Raw genomic sequence first — 16,760 nt, 5'->3', positions numbered from 1 at the left:
GGGGCAGTCTTACCAACCAGCATTGTTTACCTGTAGGAGATAAATTAAAATCCACTTACCTTTAGAGAAACTGCAGCTCCACAGCTGCAACACGTCATCCCTTGAAGCAGCCAGTCAGAAATCAACAGAAGCCGTTTCTGGATATAAGTGCAGGGGTCCCATTAGACCCTCTGGAACTATTGTGAGAACCGGCACTGAAGCTGGCTGGTGTGAGGATGCCACAATAATTTAAAGGGGTTACTCCGCTATCATATACATTACAGTGTATATGATGACTGCAGTGTCATTGATGATTACAGTAAATCTGTACTTTCTTATAGTAGATTGCCGTTTAGAATTTTTTTTACTAGAATAGAACTGTTAACTGTAATATCAAAATTGAAAAAAAAACCTACTTTAATATACTAATTGTTTTATGCATTGCTGTTGCTTTTTAATTGTGCCTTCATTAACTGAATGGTAGTCTTTTTTCCATAAATATATATATATGCATGTATACAGCAATATAGATGGTACTTTTTTTTTTTTTAGGTCTGTTATCTCCCCACCAGTCTTTCTGTGTTCTATTTTTTTCTATTATTCACCAATACATGTGCCCAATATCCTCTTAATTTGCTTGGTATTCCATAGGCTTGAAGGATCTACAAAATTATAATTGTGATTCACCATTTCATGCATAAAAACCAGGTTTACCAATTTTTAGAACAGGGCTTCCTACAAAAGCACAAAATAATAAATACAAATATTTTTGATATTAACGTTTTGCTGATTGTAAAGTAAAACATTCTCATGTTTTTCTACACAATTCGACGAGTACCCATTGTTGAGGTCATATACATATCAAGTCAATTTTCAGTTCTTACAATCTTGTCTTGCTGGCAAGTCCTTATCCAACAATGTTATTTGATTTTGTCATTAATGTTTGAAAATTCACTGTGAATCCTCTACATCATCTTGTGATCGGTTAACACCTTTCGTTCCATGTAATGTCATCAGAAGAGGTTATTCTCTACTCTAAGTGATAAGTTACCAAATCTCAATTTTATACATGTGGATAGGTCTCGCATTCAATACATGAAGTCGTGAGCACAATTATAAGAAAGGACTGAGAATTCAATTATAGTTATTTATAAAGATCACAAAAATCACATAAATCCAGTGTGGAGTGTGATATAGAATGTCTAATAAAGCTTATATGCATACAGAACAGTCAATCTCGATATGAAGTCTAGCTTCAGTCTCTCGGTCTGCCCCAACATTGTAAAAATGACCACCAAGACCAGGTTGCTGAATTGTTTTCGCAGAACCAAAACATTCTAATCTTATGACACAATAAAAAAAAAATCTTATGTAAAGGAAAAGCACTTATTTTGCATAGTTGAATCCTTGACCATACTTTTACTGAGGCCTGTAACAATCTCACTTGGATAATTGCTGTTTTTTTCACTTGTTCCTTTGAACAACTTTCAGTAACCGCTTTAATAGAACCATCAAGCCTAGCAGAGAGATCACTGGTGGTGAAATAACAGACAAGCACCCATGTTGTTTTTAAATACCTATATGTCAAGGTAGGCAAACAAACAGTAACATTTTAATAAAGTACATACTTGGTTCTACTTGTCGTCCTCACAAGGCAAAGTTCTGGAAAATTCGCAGGGGATCCGATTTTCTCTTATCTTAAGCATCTTGGGGAAACATTGAAGACAAATTTCCCAAGCGCCAAGCTTGCATGGCACTTACACGGTTTTCTTGCTTGAGCCTAAAGAGTAAAGAGAATCCCCTGAATTAAAATTTAGGTAATTATCAATCTCTTACCAACTAAGCCCCTAAATTGGTCCTAAGTTCACAAACGTAATTACAGTGGTCTCAGGGGTCGCGATTGCTGAGATCGTGCATCCTGTCATCATCAAAAATGATTGTTGGCGAGCATGACAAGAGGCTGGAAGACTTGTTCCTACATGACCATGGAAGCTGTATTTGTCTAGGTACGCAGTGAGAGAGGCGGCGCTCATCACCATAGCTTATCCATCACCACCTCTGGGTGGATTTGCATGGTGGGGTCAGGGGGCCCAGCGGTTTCTAGTCATGGCTAAGTTGATTAAACAACACCTACAAGTGCTTTACTGGAATATCATGTATCGAAATCTCTGCTGAACCATACAAAAAAGTTCAACTCGCGGCTATATACGTAACAAATCCATAACAATTAAACTTTTACAATTCCTTGCCATCAAAAATGATGGCAGCCGTCGCTAATGCTCTTGCAGATGAATGGCAGCAGATCTTAGCAGTGTTAAAACACCCCATTGAAAAGCCTTCCAAGACTAGTTGAGAAGACAACTTGGAATGTTGGAATGAGGTGTCCATCAGAAGATGACCACATGCTTTTGGCCAAATAGGATATTTTTACCGGCATGATTAATGCTTGTGTCAAATTGTTTTGGTGTAAAACGGTCTCCTTCGGCCTTTTGCGTATTATTCGGCTTTTTGCGTAAATTATTTTACCTCATTGAATATTAGATTGGTGAGAGAACAGGTGCAATTTTTTTTTGTCATCTCGCCTTCTCCTTCCAACCCTTAAGAAGGCAGCCGCCAAAGGGGGACATTAATTAACAGGAATCACGTAATTTAGAAGAACAATCATCCAAACGCACGGACAAGTAAAGTCGGCTGCTCCCGCGATATACAATAAATTATTTTCTTTAATCAGTAAACCGCATTACATATGTTAACTTAGTCCTTAAACTGTGAAGTGTAATAAAGGGTCGTCCTCAAAATAAATGTAATATTTCCAAATTGGGCAAATATATTATATAAATCATATAAAGCAAGTTTATGGCACCCACTTCATTTTATATCTACAGAAATAAGCCTTGGTTTATTGGTGCCATATACATATATATATAAAAATATCTATATCAAATATAAATTACACCTGCCTATATATATATATATATATGAATTAAGTATAGGCAGGCGCAATTTATATTTGATATAGATATATATAGATAGATATATATGATGTATAGAGAGATTTATATCTGATATAGAAATATAAATATATATGACTCCTACCTATATGTATTTTTGATATATCATACAATATTCTGTGTGGGGAATGTAATAATATACCGGTATATGGGATAGTGTATATTCACTTCCTGTGATAAGTATGATGGTAACATGACTACGCCCCAGCTTGCTCAACACAACTGACTGGGACGGGCGACTGTTTAGCTATGACGTCGCTAAATGGAAAGCGGAAGAAGGGCCAGTCTTGCGCCTCACCATGGAGCCTACTGGGGGCCCCGAAGTCCTCTCTAAACAAGAGCACGAACCCAGCGACGATATGGCGGATACGTACAGTAAATGGGAGAGGTAAGTGCGCGCCTCAAGAAAAACGCGCGAAAGAAGAGGTACACAGCAGCCCACGGAAACGCTTCCTGACTGGACGTTCTTTTGCGTTTACGTCACTACCTGAGGGATGACGGGAGTTGTAGTTGCTAGGAGGACGTCCCCACTCATCCTTTCATAAAATATTTTGCTTTTGCAGCCGATATATTTCCCTTAGCCAGACCATATATTTTTATGTTTCTGTGGTTTTGTAAATAGTTCGAAAGGGAACTATTATATCCCAAGTTGTCTAGTTACAATAAAAATTAGAAAATGCTGGTGTGTATTATTTTTGGTCAAGACCATTGATTTAAGAGAATAAAACCAAGTGTTTTATTTATTTATTTATTTATTTATTAAAATCAAAGCGAATGTATCTAATTGATTTCCATACATTGGGGTTTTTTCAACTTCCCATGACATATTAACTATATAATAGACTATGATAAACTCTGTAATGATGTTTAGCTAATGGTAGCAACCAAATGGGTATAATGAAGTAAAATATTCTGAATTTCCATCTGTATTGAAATATATTAGCTGTGATACAACAGCAAGAAAGGCACCAGTTGTGATGTCCAGATTGAATTAAAGCTCAATATGAAGTTCCAGCTCGTTTACCTGGGGTCCCCGATTTGGCGTAACATTCTGCCATCTTGGTTGGGGCGCCACCATTATTATGAGGGCTGTCTCTGATGTCACTTCACTCTTTGCCCATGTTGTACCTCAGTCCTACAGCTATCGCGCCAAAACAGTTTTGCGTTTCCATGCATTGTATATTGTGGGAAGCCAACACTCGAGAAAGATCAGGAATGTCCTGATCAGATCATCTTGACTCTGGACCAAGCCCTAAGAGCCATTCAGTATATGTATTTCCTCTTTAAATTTGTTTATGTAACTCGAATTTGTAGAACCTTTTCATGAGGAAACCATTTTTATGTAATTTAACATCTTCCTCATGTAATGAAGTTGATCGGCCAACCAAGAAGACTTGTCCATCATTGCATCACACTTTCTTGTTGCCTATTTGGTAGGATATAGCTCCAGATATGCTATCTACTGAAGTCATATTTCTGCATTTGTTGAGTATACTGTGGGGTATGAGATAAATTATTGACAGAGAAAGAAAGCCCAATATTTGTCTGATACGGTTCCCCGTTTTGTCCAGGGAGCAGGCCCTGCTGAAAGAAGACCTTATAAATTACAACACCGAAGCATGGCAGGATCATCCTGAATTTTCGGGGTTGGAAAGAGTTGGAGGCGTAGACCTTTCCTATTGTAAAGAAGATGATAAAATTGCTTGTGCTTCGCTCGTAGTCCTGAGCTATCCAGATCTGAAGGTAATGTTTCCAGCGCCATCTCGACAAAGGTAGAAGGCGACTTGAAGCCCTTGAGCTGATGCTGAGCTCCTGCACATGTTCTCTATAGCTAAGGTTGGCACAAAGGTGGTGTTTTAAGGGTTTTTGAAATGCAAAGACGATGTGCAGCATCTGAAAGATTCAGATTTCTTATGCCCAGTAGCAAGGACACCGGCGTCCGTGGCAAAGTTTGTGAAGATCAATAGAACATCATGAAATTATCTACCAGAGACCCCAGTAAATGTCCTCAATAAGCAATGTTGGTGCCTACCAGTGCTATGCCAACATTTCCCCAAAACTGTGTCATCCTTCTCTGTTACCAGTGGTGGAAACAATTGCCTATATAGGACAGACTGTCCTGAGCATTCTTGCCATCACATGATTGGATTCATACTTCAGGGTCCATACCAGACCACCAGGATTTTGTCTCAGATTCCCTATGCTCATTCTGAACCCATTGCCTGCTTATGATCTATAGGCAATATTTACCTTTTTTTAAACTATACTAATGTATCATCTGGCATTTGTTATCAATAACTGCTTGACTGCAAAATATTGACTGTTTAGCCCAAGGCATTGTTTTGATCTCAGGATACCACAATCGCACACAAGGCCACCCTTACAAAGAACTATCTCCAAACGATAAACTTGTTCTAGTAGTAATGCATTTCATGCAATTTATGAAACAACCCAAACTCTTGCAATTTACCAGTTGAATGGTAACAAAGCACCATTGGAAGTGTAGGGAGCGTCACTGAATGATGATCTTTATTCCTGATTAGGTGATCTATGAAGACTTCCATATGGTGGCCCTCAGCGCTCCCTATGTAGCGGGATTCCTGGCCTTCCGAGAGGTGCCATCCTTGGCTGATGCAATTCACAGGCTACAGGAAAAGGATCCAAGTTTGATGCCCCAGGTACACCAAACCCTAAACTCACTGGTACTTAATCACCATACGTTAGCTTAATCCCCATTACTGTACTATTTTCTGGGAACCTATTATTTTAAATGTACTTCGAAGTCTCTTAGTGTCTAAGAAAATTATTTCAATGTACCGTTGAATACATTTTAGTAATACCCAACTTTTCATCTAGGCTAAGCAATGGAACAGTTTCTTGTCTTTGTCAAAATATAGTAATTTGTGCTATGAAACAGAAATTAGCTGTGCTGTGTTTTCATGTCATTCTATCAAATAACATACTTCAATTACATCGTAGAGAACTTAATGTTTTAACTAAGTGGAACGACACCCTTAATTTGGGAAGCAGTCCTTATGAAGGTGCTGACACCTTGTGGTGAAAACCAGTTATTACACCTCATCTTGTTAAACATAGGTATTACGGCATAGGGGTTATTTTATGTACATACATTGACCTTGTAAACGTATACAAATCATTCACATAGTCATCAGAATATTATGTCTGTTAATGTGTATGTCTTTTGCAGGTGCTCCTTGTAGATGGCAATGGAATCCTGCATCACAGAGGTGACTCCTCAATTTCATTCATTTATATCAGTCTTTTGTCATTGTGATGAGCTCACCCCTTAGACAGTCCGTATCAATAATACAATATTTATTCTATTAAATTGTTACAAAACCTCTGCTTTTTTGTTTTGATTTGAACAATGTAGGAAACATTATATAAACAGTGAAGATATTGCATATTCGATATACTAAAATGTTATACAAATTGTGTCCTTGATATGTAAATAGCTTCCATCTCTTCACTTGCAAAAACATAATATTCAGGGATATGATCTTTAAATTATGGGGAAACAGCTTCTTGATCCAAGGAGAGATCTCCCTGCCAGTCTGGGGTCAAGAAGGAATTTTGTTTGCCTTCTTTTGGATCAACAGCAAGAAATAAAGAGATATGAGAAAGGCTGAACTTGGTGGACGCATGTCTTAAGCTAACCTTTTGTTTGTAGTCAGCTCTAATTTTATCTTAATTTTCCATGGAACTGGTACATTATTTTAACTGGTACATAACCTCTGTGTTTCTTCTTTTATTTAATTTAACTCTCATTGATAGTAACTAAGTAACTGATTGTATGAAAGAATTCACAAGAAAATCTTAGAGCGAGCTAGCAATTTACAATGTAATGCTGCATTCAGATCTTATCTCCCATATGCCATTAAAAACCCATAATAAGTACATTGCTGACGGGGTATAATAATTAGGTTTGGAGATAATTAGAAATGTGACATTTGTTCCTTAATTTGTCTTGAACTTCTGCAGGATTTGGGGTGGCATGCCACCTCGGGGTCCTCACGGGGCTACCTTGCATTGGGGTTGCCAAGAACCTACTACAAGTGGATGGTCTGGAGAATAATGAAGAACACAAAGAACAGGTAAGTCAGTGACATAACTTTTCTTTTGCTCAGTAGAACACTCAGGACTGTTACTTTTAATGTTAGAGGGAACTATCACTCATACAGCCTTGAGCTATGAGTTGAAGATATTGTAATTATAAAGGCTACCAGAACCAAATGAAGCAAAAGGGCAGGCATATCATAACTGCAAAGAACATTTGTACAAATACTGAGAACGGGACGTTTACTGCATCTTTTATACACAAAAGATGTGTTTCTAACTTAATACTGTAAGGACCAAGCATGCTAAGAGTTCCAACCTCTTATCGTTTATAGTCTTTTGGGTGTTGCGAGTCTTTTTGGTATGGACAGTACGTAGAATCTGAAATCCCTTATTTCGTAATAGGATTGAACAGGCATCATCTGTACCTGGAGAGACCTATAAAAATATATTCCTCTAAGTCTTCTTTAAAATTAGTTTTTTTTTTAAAAAAAAAGTTTTATTTCCATCGACGTGCGACCTATCCATCGTATAATTTGTCAAAGCCGCTTCTTTGAGCTCGGTTGAGTATACCCTTCTTTTGGGTTCGTAAAGGCAAATAGGCTACAGGGTGATAGACTAGGATGAAGGCCTAGAACGTCTACACAAAGGATTACGGGCGGAAGCTGTAAATACGGTCAGTCCCATCTTATTAGGACACTAATTACTGACAAAGTACAGCACGTTTCCTTTTCTTTCCCATAAGGAGATGAGTTGCACGGTGTAATTTATCCATTCATTTGAAGTGTCTCCTACCATATTGATTCCTATCCCACAGCCAGAACAGATTGATTGGAAGGGAACATCTCACTCAGTTGTTTTCTTATTCTGATTTTTTTTTTCCCGTTCTCCCTCTACAATCGCTCTCATCCATTTCCAAAGAGTGTATATTTGACAGTAACACTTATTAGCATATTACTGGCAATGGTATATTTTGTTACGCGTCCAAATAACTTCAGCCCTATTAAAAGAACAGTAAAAGCTATAGGCAGACTAATAAGCCTTTAAACATTTTTTGTCTTACTGCTGTGTTATTTTATATATATATATATATATATATATATATATATATATATATATATATATTCAGCATGGTGTACTGTGGGACGTATGCAGAGATATCTGTATGTAACTCTCACAGCCATCCCAATTTAAATACGTCCTTAATAAGCCTCAAGATTGTAAGCTTATGAGCCGGGCTCCCTCCACTAAATGTGTCTGTTCATCTTACTCTGTCAATTCTACCTCTTGAATATATGTATTGTATTAAGTGCTGCGTAGATTGTTGACGCTATATAAATAAAAGATAATATTTAAAATAATAATAATAAGCATTGATGGCGCTATATAAAAAATAAATAATAATAAGAATAATAATAATAATAATAATAATAAGCATCCTGATTCTTTACATCAATGATTATTTGCCTGGTGAGCTTCAATATTTTAGTTCATTTTTAAAGTGATGAGTCAAATTAAACTAAAATGAACCCAAAAATATAATAACGGGGGGAAAAAAAGTCTTCACCTTATGGCAACAACATTACTATCCGCCAAGCACCATTGGACTGATGAGTTGGAGAAATGGCCATTGCATACCGGGAAAGAACTGTTTTTATTTTGTCTTTTCTTCCAGATACGGCAGCTAAACAGCGGAGGAGATTTTTTCAACCTGACAGGCAGCTCTGGCATTGTCCTGGGTACTGTAAGTAAACGCTGCGCAGACTTTTCACTCTATAATATATAAATGAACTTTTCGATACTTACAAAAAAAATAAAATATAAATAAAATGACACGATATACCGTATGTTCAAAACAAAACTCAGCAATGGGGGCTATAAAATCTATATGCATAAATCTAAATAGCGAGTACCCACAGAGAGTATTTTTTCCTAGCCAGGCCAACATCACAGGACATCTAGCCTCTCCGTGGATAAGGTGTTTTTTCTATATATGTATTGATCTCTTTATACATATTGTTTTCTTTATTATTTTTATTTTGTAGCGTGTCATTTTATTTACATTTTAATTACTTTTGTGAACGTTTTTTTGTGTATTTTTATTTTTATATGTTATTTTTAATTTTAAATATTTAACATTTTTAAATTTATAATTATAAAAAAAATATATATTTTTTAATATTTTTAATATTATAATTTTTTTTCAAAATTAAACGCTGTCCAGTGAGTTACTTATAGTTCCAATGTGTGTTGGAGGAGTTTGGTGCTTGTTTAGTGAGGACAAAGACCAAATATCCATATCTCATGTGATCCATCAGTTTTTTATTTCTTCCCCACTACAGGCTTTGAAGAGCTCCAACAAGAGCTCCAAGCCCATCTATGTCTCAGTTGGCCACAAGATAAGCCTCGGGTCTGCGGTAAAGCTGGTCCACTCCTGCTGCAAGTACAGGGTTCCCGAGCCAATAAGACAGGTGGGTTATCAAACTGCCCTCTTTTAATCTTGACTGTGACAGGCCATCAATGCAATTATGACGCTCAAGAGGTAAGTGGTGTGGTCTCTTAGAAGACAAGGAGGAGAGACCTACGCAAACATGACATCTACATGTATTGTTAGACAGTCAACCAGCTGAACATATTGTATGTATTAGTCTGTATACTTGGGACAATTTCAAAAGTTCTATGGCGTACGGATGGCATTAAACATGAACAATATGCCTTGAGGTCCTTTTATATATATATATATATATATATATATATATATATATATATATATATATATAGATATATATTTAAGGCTAAAGTTTATGTTAGAAACAGAGCCCCTTAAACCAGTAGCCACCCCGGTACTTCATAGGAAACGTTTGTCTTGGGGTGTAAATTTGAGTTTTAAATCCAATTTGCCTTGAAGACCCTCAAAAGGCGAAATGTTGGGAAGGAAGGTATTTCTGTAACTACTTACAAACATAATTAAATGTGCAAGGCTGGGGGGGGCATGTCTAATTGCCTAAAAAGATATGATTGTTTGCTGATGCAAAGTTGTTTGCATTCTCTTCCTCAACTCCCCAGAGTAGGCTTTGAGATGGTGCCTGCATCGATTACATGCGTGTGAGCAAAGGCACAGGACATGGGGCTCATGCATCTTTGCTTACCGCAGTGCTTGCGTTATTCATTATGTTGCTTACGTTCCGACACGTTATGCAACAGAGAAATCTTGTTTGCAGTAAGCTACTTACTCCATGACTTACGGCTGCTTTCCATCATACGTCCAGCTGAGTTGGGCTTAACCCTTTCTGGGCTTTTAGCGCACCCTCTCCACAACTCCAAAAAATGGCTAGGTCACAACAGAAGTATTATATGTATATGTGTAATATATCAGAGCCAATAAAGCCCAATGGCCTTCTTTAACTCATTGACTATACTGTGCTATCATTCTGCCAGTCCGCACTCATAATGCCTATAATTTTGCAATTATTATCTCAATGAAATCGTTTTAAGCCTGATGTGTTAAGAAAAACAAGGTAGCCTTCAGGGGCAGAAACAAGGAATGTCCACCAGGGGGCAGAGTAAGACAAACATCGTCTTACTGCCTTTCACAATAACCCAGACTGCAGGAGCGTTAAGGCCATGTCTGTTAAGGGGGTCCGGATGCCTCTCATAATAATGAAATCAATCTGAAATTGAAATGTTGGGCTTGAGTATAAATGACATATTATATCACCGACCATTCACAACTGACTAATTTTGCCAGCAGACATAATAATAGTGGCTGATTATGCCTAGGGGCTTCTCGGGATCTTTATTGTATGATGCATGGAACTGCTGTTGGTCCTTGTATACTAAAGAAACTGCATTTTTTGTTCTTCTTGTACTTGTTAAATTAAGAATGTGGGCTTTATTGGTCTGGGTATTTGGATACCGACCATTCTACAAAAGAAGGCGCATTTAAACCCTTGCTGGATCCCTTCTTTGATTCTTCTGTGCAGTCTTTCAGTGGAACGTGTTTTTTTTGGACATGATTAAGAAGTGGTTATTGAGCCAAATGGTCCCTTTGAAGTCACTAATGGCACATGGGGATATGCAATTGTCAATTGCAAGTTCAAAATAGAAGCAATCCTGCTGGGATTACGGGAGATTAATTCTTCACTTTGATGCCTAAACTCCTCATATATAATAAGATGTGTGTAATCTGCCTAAGGGGTGAATTTACGGAGCACATCCGCACTATTCTGTCAAAAAGAACGAGAAAGGAACTGACCGTGATAAACGTTACTGTACTCTCTCTGGTGTAGGCTGGTTGAGGGAGAAAGAAGGGCAGAGGCAAGGGGTAGGGTGGATGAGGTAGAGAAAAGAAATCGAGTATAGCATGGGTGAGGGAAGGAGGACACGTACTGTAGTGTGGATGAAGAACAGAGAAAGGCAGAGAGGAGATGGACGAGGGAGAGAAGAGGGCAACAAGCAGGTATATAATGGGTCAGTGCAAGATGAATGCAGTGTTCAGGGGCGAGCTGGAAGAGGTAATAGAACAGGACACTGAAAGAGTGCAGGATGGATAGGAGACGGGCAGAGAAGAGCGCAATGTATAAAGTATTCATGCATTTAGAGAGCCGAGCTTCCGCTCACATTGCTCTGCTGGAGTTAAGTCGGCTCATGATTTCTTGATAAAATTAAAAACAAATCAGATTTGATCATATCTTCTATTAGAAAATATTTGAAAATTCTTCAAACAGTAGCAAACCAGAGTACCCTTTCATGGGCAAGACGGCGGCATCTATCTGTTTCCGCATTATGTCATCTCTAAACCTCCCTTTCCTTGTCTGTTTGGAAGCACCTCATCGTTGGTCGCATTACTCATGGTGCCAGTTTCACACGACAGCTCTGAATTAAACCCTCAGCGTGGTCCACGCCAAATGAAATGGAAATAATAGGTTGAGATCACTGTCCATTTGCAACCCCACAAGGATGGAATCGCATCCAAAACATCCCGGGAAGTCAATGAGATCATAGAAGTGTGCAGCAACACCAAGCACCTGCCAGTAGAGGGCGGTCTCGCACAAAGCATCTGCAGAGGAATTGAGTTTTTTTTTTGTCATGTTAACCTAATAAATGGAGTTTTCAGTCCTCCCCCGCACCACATCACTGTCTATCACAGAGGGTAAAATGAAAGATGGATAAGGGTCTCTGGATTTTCAGATGAGTGATTTTATTGTGGGTTATTATTGTATACAGGGTAATCGCTCACAAAACTAACCCACCGCACTTTTTTTTTTTTTAACCAATTATTCTTAAAGTAAACATTTGGTCGTTGAAGGATATTTTATTAATGTATAATCATTGTTTATTTTACGGCGCCAGCGGAAGCGAAGTGTACCAAGTAGATGGTTTAAAGAGCCTGGCTCGATGGAGCTTTCGGTCTAGGACAGGAGCTGTACTGCATTTTGCTAAAGAACTCTTTGGGGCATATTGTCGCAGGTGCTGAAATAATTCTAAGCTTTATATGCCTTAATACCAGGTTCCTGGAAATCGCCACAAAGCCTCGTGCCTGTTCTAAGTGCTTGCCACCTGGCTGATATCTCACGAATCTGGGTGTAGATATAGCTGTCAGTGTTACTGCCGGGTTCATTAAAGGGTTATTGCCCGTGCGTCGGGAATGGTGTTATCCGGCACTGCGGTGTTGCTCTCCCCTCGCCCCAGCTGAGTCTCTGTAGGTGAACGATGTGTCACCTGGCAGAAAGAGCCCTCGAACGAGGGTGCTGAAATAAATACCGGTCCCACCGCCTGCTGCCGGTGGAACGTGACACGGCTCCTTGGGGAGGCAATTAAAATATCGTAGTGCGTATTGTGTGGAAATGCCCATCACATGGAGCTGCAGCCAGCCTGAACCTGCAGTAGCGTAAGAAGAGAGGATTTGAGGAGGGAGGGCAGCACCGCAGATCGCTCGGCTCCTACATTATCCGCTTTCTACATCATGTTCTGTGCTTGGGTTACACGGGGCAACGAGCCGGGCACTGGGCGACTGGAGGGAGACGACTATTTTCAGTATAGCAGGCCAGCTTGGCCATCCTTCTGCCATCATAAACCTGCCCCAAATGCTGGTGCCCCATACAAGAACAGTATAGAGAGCCCATATTCCTGCATTCACTATGTATGGACACATTGTAGCAGTGTGCCCCATACACGTTTATGTATGTAAACTTAAAAGGGGTAGGATAAAAGCGCTAAAAGCAACAACAACAAAAAACGAGAGAAAAAAAAAAAAAAAAAGTTGTTTATGTATGTGTGCAGGAGCCAAATGACTGTGACCAGGGGCACGTTGACAATGGGCAAAATGGACATTCGGTGGCAAGGGGCCCCCATTCGCTACATATTGTCATTTATATGTTGTCTGCACTGTATAGCAGGAACACAGTGCTTATTGAGCTGGGCAGTATAGGGCCCACCTGGTCCATGGGGTTCCTCTACATCAAGAGGCATTCTTACTTGGAGGACCATCCATTCCATAGGTGTCTGTACAGGCGACACCACCAATGTATCTAGATAAAAGTGGGACATCTTGGTTTCCCTCTTGACCAAGCAAGCTGTACAATGATTGTTGCTATTCTATTCTGTACCTAGCTGTCTTTTGTTTGGTCTTTTCATCTCAGTTCCCTCCTTTACGTTTCTTCCTGGCCCCATTCCAGTCTTTGTCCCTTGTATAGGCTAAATTAAGATGCACATCTTGTGATGCTAAAGCAGTGTGATGTGGACTGACTTAATACTTAATGAACAGCGACAGGCGGCCTGCTTCAAAGTATAAGCCGCTGTACTGATGCAAAGTCCTTTATCCCGGGGGTTCTGACTCTAGAAGCTTCAGAGGAAAGACTTTGATATCTTGTGGACTTTGTCATACACCCTCAATGCCCATAAGGTAATAGAGTTCTTGCCTGTGGAATCCTTCAGTTCAACGCAGCTCTTGTGGGTTGCAGCCTCATAAATTCTGCTGTTACCGCAGCACAATGACATTTTAAAGATGTTCCTTGTCTTCCAGTTTCTTTAAGAAACTCTACCATCTGAAAAGTGTTTACAGGATGGCAGTAGAACATAAATATTCTCTATATTGCTTTGGCAAAATTGAAAACAAATACATAAATAAAGTGATAGTTTGTTCACTATCCTCTCGGACATCAGCATGTGTCGCCATATGCAAATGAACTACTGCAGTGTAGCTTGAATTAGCATATGTGTTCAATAGCAGAAAGAAGGCGGAGGTAACTATTCATTTTTCTCTTGATCTGTACATTTGCTTGGAATTGGGCTTACGCTGTGTATAGGTAAAGACCAAGAGTGCTGTCAGTGGTAACAGAGTCCTTTTAACTGACAATTTTCAGTTAACAAAATTGTAATCTGTTGTAACCCATCAATTAGTGAAAATCAATAAATCAGAATGCTTTACTGTCTGTAAAAGAATCAATCATGACCCTGCAGGATAAGTGCTGCTGTAGCCATAATGAGTAAACATTCGGTAGTAGGCACAGCTTACCCTACAGAACAAATCCTAGCCATCAGCTACCATATTTGGGGACAAAAAAGGCAACTTCTAACCCGTGGATTGTCCTAAGTGAACTGTGGTTTTGGTTGCCCCTTTCAAACCTCCTTCGGTAAATTCCCTAGTATTTGGCAGGACCAAGCAAACCCCCGTAGGCAACCCAAATCTTTCTATGGAATTATCAGGCTGGTCCTAGGGTCAAACTACATGGACTTCCAAAATGAGGAACACATCAGACACCTTTGTGTTATCTGGTGGTTTAATTTAGGTCTTCAGTAAATACCCATCAGTTAAACTGCACTGTACTACATCAATGCTTCATCAGTCCACACTTTTTAGATGATTACTGTACTAATCGTTGTCACCATTGGAGATTTTTGGGCTCATCCCATCACAGTCCATTATGGTGCCCTCCATGTTCAAAAGGTCTACTTACTCTTCACGGGGGGCTCTCCATGTGAAGGACACGCCGCAGTCCAAAGTCCTGAGGGACATATAGGGGGCTGTGGGAGCTCAGAGCTCCTCCAGAGAAGACATTATGCATAAACTCTTTGTTAATCCAATGACTGGCGCTAACTTGTTAATCAGTACGTTTTTCTTAGTCCAATGTAGAAAAGATGTCACTTACGTGTACACATTCCTAATTCCAAGGTATACACACATATATGGTTCCCTGTCTTTTATTTTAATCTTCTATATGCGTGTCATGCCCTTTATATATTTCACAGTTGACGGTCATGACTTTAGGTTGTATACTTTGTTACCATTTTTTCTGTTATGTTACCCGTGTCTCTGTACCGTTTCTTTAGACTGCTGTATTGTAATGAATTAATGTTTCGTTTCTTTCCTATTACACTATTACAGGCAGACATCCGATCCAGGGAGTTTCTGTGCCAAATCGCAGCTGCCTCTGAAACAGCCTAGAGCTCATCTAGCCTGGTTCCTGAAGATCCCCCAGGACCGCATGCCCTGTAAATCTGGCTCAATATGACGCACAAGTGGACACTTAGACTGCGATCTCAAGAGGTTCACGGGAACTGGAACATTACACAAAGAGCTTTTACGCCTCCCACCCTCACATCTGTGGGAGGCTGTTTATAGAGGTACAAAGTCATTGACTGGTGATTCCATGACACTATTTCATGACTTTGTGGGCTGCTTCAACCGTTTAGGTTTTATATATCATGTTTGCATAACAGACTGGATCTAAAATCTCCAGAATGAGACTTTTACACCACCGGTTTTATAACATTTTATCATTTAACAGAGCTTGCGAAATAACTATTACGTACACAGTATTAACCACACCGCCAAAAACTGTGCCATTTAAAGATCTTCCATATTTATTCCTGAAATTTTACCTATATTATCTCTAAGTGGGAATAGTATTTGAAACTTAAGCCCAGCTGATAATTATTTGACTTTAGCTGATAATTATTTGACTTTAGCTGAATAAGATCAAGTTGTATATAAGCGACCGAACCACTCTAAGAATAAAATGTATTGTAGAGAATATATGACCCCTGTTTTCCCGGAACTGTTAATCTTGGTGACATTTAACTTAAATAAAATATTTAACCTCATAAACGGCTGCAGCTTGTGGCAGGACCAGCACTAATATATCAATTTCTTGTCCTGGAGTTCTTTCCTTTCCCCTAATCCCACTTTTACAAAGTCTGCCTGAAACAAAATGGGATGGTGGGGGAATAATCCTGCAGACCGAGAACAGATGGGTGCTGCCATTATATAAATATACCCTTCAAAAGTTTAGGGTCACTTAGAAATGTCCTTGTTTTTGAAAGAAAGGCACATTTTGTCCACTAAAATACCATGAAGTGGATCAGAAACCCAGCACAGACGGGGTTAATGTTGTAGCTGGAAAAGGTTGATTTTTAATGGAATATCTTCATAGGCGTACAGAGGCCCTTTATCACTCCCATCACTCCCATCTCTCCTTTATCACTCCCATCACTCCTGTGTTCCAATGGCACGTTGTGTTCACTGATCCAAGTTTAAGTTTAAAAGGCTAACTGATCGTTAGAAAACCCTTTTTGCGATTATGTTACAGCCAGAAATGTCCTTGTTTTCCATGAAAACAGCTCAGTGACCCCAAACCTTCGAGCTTTCGTGTATGTGATATATTATCAAAATGTAGAGAGCATTACATGTGT

The 16,760-nt window shown here is 39.1% G+C and overlaps 1 protein-coding gene across 1 annotated transcript; it reads left to right on the top strand.

The window, feature by feature from the left end:
- Positions 1–3,257: 3,257 nt before the first annotated feature.
- ENDOV (endonuclease V) lies at positions 3,258–16,215 on the top strand. Its single transcript, XM_053452861.1, has 8 exons — positions 3,258–3,378; positions 4,562–4,733; positions 5,534–5,668; positions 6,199–6,238; positions 6,993–7,105; positions 8,743–8,811; positions 9,410–9,538; positions 15,454–16,215. The coding sequence occupies exons 1-8, from the start codon at positions 3,290–3,292 to the stop codon at positions 15,511–15,513; spliced, it is 807 nt and encodes a 268-aa protein (XP_053308836.1). The 5' UTR covers positions 3,258–3,289; the 3' UTR covers positions 15,514–16,215.
- The last annotated feature ends 545 nt before the right edge of the window (positions 16,216–16,760 follow it).

Source organism: Spea bombifrons, chromosome 13 (assembly GCF_027358695.1).
Source record: "Spea bombifrons isolate aSpeBom1 chromosome 13, aSpeBom1.2.pri, whole genome shotgun sequence".
Taxonomy (NCBI): Eukaryota; Metazoa; Chordata; class Amphibia; order Anura; family Pelobatidae; genus Spea; species Spea bombifrons.
The sequence above is the reverse complement of the archived record's forward strand: the minus strand, read 5'-3'. Positions and strand labels throughout refer to the sequence as shown.